This window comes from Triticum urartu, chromosome 5A (assembly GCF_056163025.1).
Source record: "Triticum urartu cultivar PI428250 chromosome 5A, HENAU_Tu73, whole genome shotgun sequence".
NCBI lineage: Eukaryota > Viridiplantae > Streptophyta > Magnoliopsida > Poales > Poaceae > Triticum > Triticum urartu.
Genome location: NC_141877.1, coordinates 625,157,613 through 625,163,654, shown reverse-complemented (window position 1 = coordinate 625,163,654; position 6,042 = coordinate 625,157,613). Strand labels below are relative to the sequence as shown.

At 49.6% G+C, this 6,042-nt stretch overlaps 1 protein-coding gene across 1 annotated transcript; it reads right to left on the bottom strand.

Moving 5' to 3' along the window:
- Positions 1-4,711: 4,711 nt before the first annotated feature.
- LOC147973496 (uncharacterized) lies at positions 4,712-5,294 on the bottom strand. Its single transcript, XM_087525023.1, has 2 exons — positions 5,130-5,294; positions 4,712-5,038 (listed from the first exon to the last, which is right to left on the bottom strand). The coding sequence occupies exons 1-2, from the start codon at positions 5,292-5,294 to the stop codon at positions 4,712-4,714; spliced, it is 492 nt and encodes a 163-aa protein (XP_087381149.1).
- Between the last annotated feature and the right edge of the window lie 748 nt (positions 5,295-6,042).

Below are 6,042 nucleotides of genomic sequence, written 5' to 3'. Positions count from 1 at the left end.
GCCGGAGTTCACCCGCCAGAAGAGCCGAGAAGAGGGTAGGGAACAATCCTTGAAGCTCAGGAGGGATAGCGCCTAGGTTTATTGCAACCAGCAAGAGACCGGCCGGCTCTTGATGGTTCATCGATCTGTTCGTCCGAAGCGCTATCTATCCTGAGCTCCACGGTTTGTTCTTACCATGCACACTGCACACGTCGTCGCCTCATCCATGTCCATGTGCTTCTTCTCCATTTGACTTGCCAGTAGAGTACAATGGAATAGAGGTGAGGGATGTACATGGTAATAATACGAATAATACTATTGCATATAGTTGCTTTGGTTCACTCTCTTGGAAGTACACACATGCTGGCTAGCTATAGCCTCTGACTTATCTCTGCGCATATGCACCCATATTATATGGGTTATTGCTTCGCTTGGCTCCTGGCCAAGGTAGCTGCCGCTGATCCCTTTATTATTTTACCATATCCGTGCATTGGGGGTGAGGTGTTCGTGGTTCAGCCCCATGTACTGTGCGCAGAAAGTTGCATGCGTTCTCCTTTGATAAGTCTCATGCATGCCGATGCATGGGCATCCATGGGATGGCCCTGCCTTCTTAACTTGCTACCCTACAAAAAACGAATAAATGCCGACCTAACCGATTCATGAGCATGTTCCAAAGCTTTCAAGAAAAAGTGAAAGAACAGTAGAGAGTATATATGTTTCATGGTTTGTTGGACTCAAGAATCAAAAGTTTTGGCGTGCGTGGTGCCTTCTTCGTATATATATGCACTAGGGATTAGACAAGCTAAGATAAAGATACTTCTAACGATTACTTGGTAGTACTACTAATCTCTGTTTCAAACGTACTACTAACTACACGAGTTTTGGTCATGTAAGAGTGTACCTAGATGTCTAGGTTAGACGTGTAGCATCTACGCATACACGGACGCTCGCATGATTTTCTGTGCTTGTACGAGAGAGCTCTAGAGTTGGTACGCTCCCAATTTTTCATGCGTGCATGTTGAGTTGGACCGAACCATGCAGGCTTTCTTGAATTGAAGCAGCCGCTGTACCGTGCTGGAGTAGATGGCTGCATTGTGATTTACTGACTGATGGGCGTAGGATAAGTCTCGTGTATACTACGTACACGTGCCCATTGACGCGTATGCATGAATGCAACTGCGCGTTGTGTCGAATCCTGAGGACGTCGGCCGTAATTAATCTGAAGATAATTTTGCCAATGTTTCACCCATCCTTTTTCTTCCTTCCTTTCTTCAGATTTCCGTTCGTGTAAATATAAATATAGCTTGCGGTTTGGCCGTTTTTTTACCGGTCCCTCTCTTCGATGAACGAGTAGCTGACAAACTATCCGACCTTTTTCTCCTGATCTTTTTCTGTAAGTTTAATCTCCAATGTACTCTGCTTCGATGAATGTAAATCTTTCAGTATCGAGGCGCGCCTGCATCTGCTCAATTCCCATGTATTTTTACCTTTTTGTTTTAGGTTTCCTACCACTTATTATAGTGTCTGTCGCTGACTCTGTCCCTGAGTTGCTTAACAGTGTGTCAATGTGCTCGATACCCGACAGAGGAAAGATCATTCTATAATCAACTTCTCAACCTCCGACGATTAAGTCCCGTATTTCCAGTGCTCGATCGAGCTGCTAGTTAATCAGCAGGTTTAGGGATTAGGGAGCTAAACAAACTCCGTGCACGTCACGCGTCGCTACGTACGAGCAAGGTCGTGCTGGTGCTGTTGCTGCTGTAGTACTGCTAGTACTAATTTTCGTGTACGGTGCACTAGTCCAGGTCAAACATATGGGCCTCTGAGGGGAGTACAGCGCATCCGTGCTCCTGCCTCCTCCCGCTGCTGGCAATCTCTGCCTTCGTTTTCATGCTTAACGAATTGGCGGAATCACCTAAAAATTACACCATCCGTGAAGGAATCCGCGGAGAGCATGGCACTGTGTATGAACCAACCGGCACAATCTACTGAATGACATGTTTTATCTGCATACTACAAGTGTTTTTCACTGCGAATGAACCAAGTTTAGTTGGCTAGAAATATGTTCCACCTTCTTTTTTTTGAGGGGAAGAAATGCCTGTTACCAAACGACCAAATTTTATGGAATGTATCCTAGCAACGTCGGGGTTTCTGAATATCTGTGAGTGCCCTTCCTGAATGACTGCCACCTGCAGCATCAGGGTCAGGGTCACGCACTTAACATGAAGCAAAGCTAATAAAATTGGAAGACTGGAAGCAAGCTCGTAATCTGATTATGTGTGAGACGGGAAGGGGCTTTAATGAAAATCTCACGCATGCCATCGGTTGCAGGATACAGCATGATCGACGGACGGTTGCCATGGGTGGTGATTGGTTCGACTGAATGGATTAGTGTCAGTAATAAGCGAACTTCGCGAAACAGTGTACGCATACTACTGTACGTTTGAACACCACTGTGTCTCTTGTGTCTTTTTTTTCTCTGGAATTCAGAAGATTTCGTCCCTGATTACGTTTAATAATATGGAAAGTGACCGATGAACAACTCGGGCGGCTAGAAACCTAGCCGCCGCCGCCGCCGCAAACTCCCTCCTCCCCTCCCTCCGCCGCCGCCGGAAGACGCCGCCGGGCTAAGCCCGGGGGCCGACGGCGGTGGCGGGGGATCTCCTCTCTCGCGCATCTCCGGGGTGGGGAGGACCCCAAGGCGTGTGGTGGCGCGACCGATCTGGGATCTGCGGCGCGGCGGATGGCGGCACGCGGCGGGAGGCCGGCCCGTCCTCAGACGACGACGGCTTGGCGCGGCGGAGGCCAGGGCTGCGGGCGCTGTGGATGGCCCTTCGGGCGGCGGCGGCGGCTGCGGTCGACGGCGGCCGGCTTGGCTGCGGCGGCGTGCATGCTGCCTTCAGATCGGCGACGGCGGCGTGGAGGGCCTGGTGGTCTCGTCGGCGGCACCTCCGATTAGATCTGTTCTGACCAGTGCAGCCGGCGGTGGTGGTCATCTCTTCTGTCAGAGGTGGTCGGCCTGAGGCTGGGTGTTTGGATCTCGGGATCCGTCATCTAGCACCAGCTGCGAGTCGGGGAGACGTAGTTGCCGGTGAAAACCGAGCCGTCGGCGGGCGATGGCGGCGTTCCACGTCGTTACCTTGATGAAGGCATCGTCATGTGACTACCGTCGACCCACTCGTATTGCTCCGGGGGAAATCCTAGGATCTGGTGTTCCAGACCGGACGATGGAGGCACTGCGGTGTCGTTTCTCTCTTGGGAGCGTCGTTTTGTGGAGCAGCGCTGGAAGTCAGAGGCAGGAGGTGGAGCGGCTTCGTCTTGCACGGAGCTTCGGTGGAGATGTCAAGTCATGCCTGACCGACAGGTGCTACGCTTGGTCATGCCTGGTCGGCAGGTGCTACGCACGACAGATGCTCCAAGGGCTTCAAGCTGTGTCGGCTGGTGGTACATGGCAGCATGGCGCTGAGGTATATCAATGGCGACCGCGACGTATACAGTTGTTTGCGCGCAGGGAGGAGGTGTCGTTGGGCGCCGTGGTGGCGTCGACGATAGCTGGACCGAGCAAGGTTGATGCATCAGTACAGTTCTGAAAATGGAGCGGTGGCAGTTGGCGGCGGCGACCTCTGAGAGCACGCCGGACCAGTGTGTGCCCCAGACCCGGCAAGTGGCTAGGTTGGGGTCTCAGGTCTTAGATGTTAGGCTTGGCTGCGATGTCTGTTTGGTATTAGGCCCAGGCTATCTGCGCCTCTTCATCAACTGGATAGGTGTAGCGATAGTTTGTTGCTTAGACGGCGGCTTTAGTCTTACTGTTATATAACCTTGTAAGATCTTGTGAGAATAATTAATAAAATGGCCGTATGCATCGTCCAGATGCAGAGGCCGGGGGTCATCCTCCTTTTTTTAAAAAAAAATTCGACACCTCAAGGCCTCATTTGGTTCACAGGCTAAGAATATAATAGAAATAAGAAAATCATATAAAGTGAAATGACTCAATTTTTATAGAAAAAGAGATGTTATTTAATGCATATGTGCATTAAGTTTACGCTAATGTTATGTTTTCTTTGAAATATGATTTTTTTGATTCCATATTTTTTGGAAAATGCAAACATTTTTTGTAAGTGTGATTTTTTTAGATTTAAAGTTTTCTAAAAAAACATGAACATTATTTTAAAAGAGCAATGTTTGAAAAAACAAAAAAGGCAAGAAAAGAAGACAAGAAAAGAAGCAGAAAACAAAATAAAATAAAGGGAAAACCAAGAAAAGCAGTAAAGAAACAACTGAAAAAGAAAGAAAAACCTGCCCGGGTCGGTGATTGACGCTTTACTGCTCAGAGCGGGCGATGCGCATCATTATTTGTGCAGTAGCGACTACCCATGCGCAAATACCTTTTTTAGGAAAGAAAAATGCATTAACTCTATGTATGGCTCTTTGCGAGAGATACCATAGCAATCTAAGAGCAACTCTAGCAGACCCCGTATCCGACCGACCCGCAAAACGCGTTTGCAGTTTGCGGAAAAACGGCTTTGCAGGCCGGCGCGGACGGCCGCAGATGCAGACCCGCATAATGGACCCATAAAAAAGGATATTCGCGGAATATGCTCTTTTACGGGTCGGTTTTGCAGGGTCTCATCGGGCGCAACTCCTCTCGACCCGGAAAACCTAAATTTGCACCTTAATTTGATTCAACATAATGCATTTTTTTGCTTTTTCAACAATATTGGATACATAGACATCACCAAATCTTTGCTAGAATAGCAAGACCAAAAAAAAGAACCACAAGTATGCATTTTAGAAGATTTCCAACTTTCATAACTGCTCCTACTAGTTGGACTAATATCTTCTCCATGCATTCATTGTTGATCTGCGGATTCTTGATTTTACATTCTTCTTTCTTCATATTTGGTTCGAAAGAAGTAGACGTTGCTTCCCCTCTAGTTGCACATGCACCCGATTCATTGCCTTCGATTCTACTAAGGAGTGCACGAACATCTATTAATTTTCTTTCTATCAACAAATCAATGTATTCGCCTTCCCAAAACCAAAATGAGTATCCATCTTCCTACACACAATGAGTGAGCATGTTCAAAATGAGCTACTGCAATTGAACCAAATAATGAGCCATCAAAATGAGCTACCGCAAGTGCACGTACCCCGTCGTTTTCGCATTTGAAGAACACCCATCCGGGGTGCTTCGGCGTGCCCGAAGTGAGCCGCAGCACTTTCCGCGTGCAGTCGTTGCACTCTATGAGCGGCACCGGCAAGCCACAAAGACGCTGCGCGAGCGCCGACCCCGGTGGACGGCCGGACGAATCCATGCATGCAAACCTTTGGCGGCGGCGGGCGGACGAAGCAGTACCTGTATGCGGCGATGCGCCCTTGCCTGAGCTGCGGAAGAGGCTCCCCGACCACTCCATCGCTTGGGGCAGCAACCGGCGGCCAGAAAAGCCAAATCCGGCGGCCCGCCGACGCAGGGGGGAAAGGAGGGGAGGCCTCGTGCGCGTGGCGGCCTTTCGGCGTGCTCCTGCCGGCTGCTTTCGCCGGAATCTTGGGTGGCGGCCAGCGGCGGCGCAAGCGGGGAAAGGAGAGGTGGTTGGTGGAAGAAAGCGCGGGATGAAATGTCCCCCACCAACCGCTTCCGCTTATATGCAGGGCACCGCAGCCGCGAGGCGGAAATCCGCGTTTTCACGGATTGGGCTCGGGATTTTGCCGCGCCCCCTAAAACCTTTTACGGGCCGGGGCGGGATGCGGGGTCTTATCGGGCTGGTTTTTCCGCCCGGCCCGCATTTTGACAGTTATTTTACGGGTCGGGGCGGGATGCGGGGTCTGCTAGAGTTGCTCTAACATGACGCTACAACTGGGCCGGGCCATTCAGCTGCGCAAGCAACGTGCAAGAGGTGAGCCGGAAACTGATTTTAGGAACCTTCCACCCGGTTTTCGAATGATTCCGGATGGTTTTTGTCTGCATCATTTTTTTTTCATTTTTGTTTTACCTTTTCCCTAGTTTGTGAAATATATGAATATTTCTCAAGATCATTAACACTTTCATATTTGTGAACATTTAAA

Coding starts and splice junctions, on each gene's coding strand:
- LOC147973496 (XM_087525023.1), bottom strand. CDS start 5,294: ATGGATTCGTCCGGCCGTCCACCGGGGTCGGCGCTCGCGCAGCGTCTT. Junction 5,039..5,129: donor TCAAATGCGAAAACGACGGG/GTACGTGCACTT, acceptor CATTGTGTGTAG/GAAGATGGATACTCATTTTG.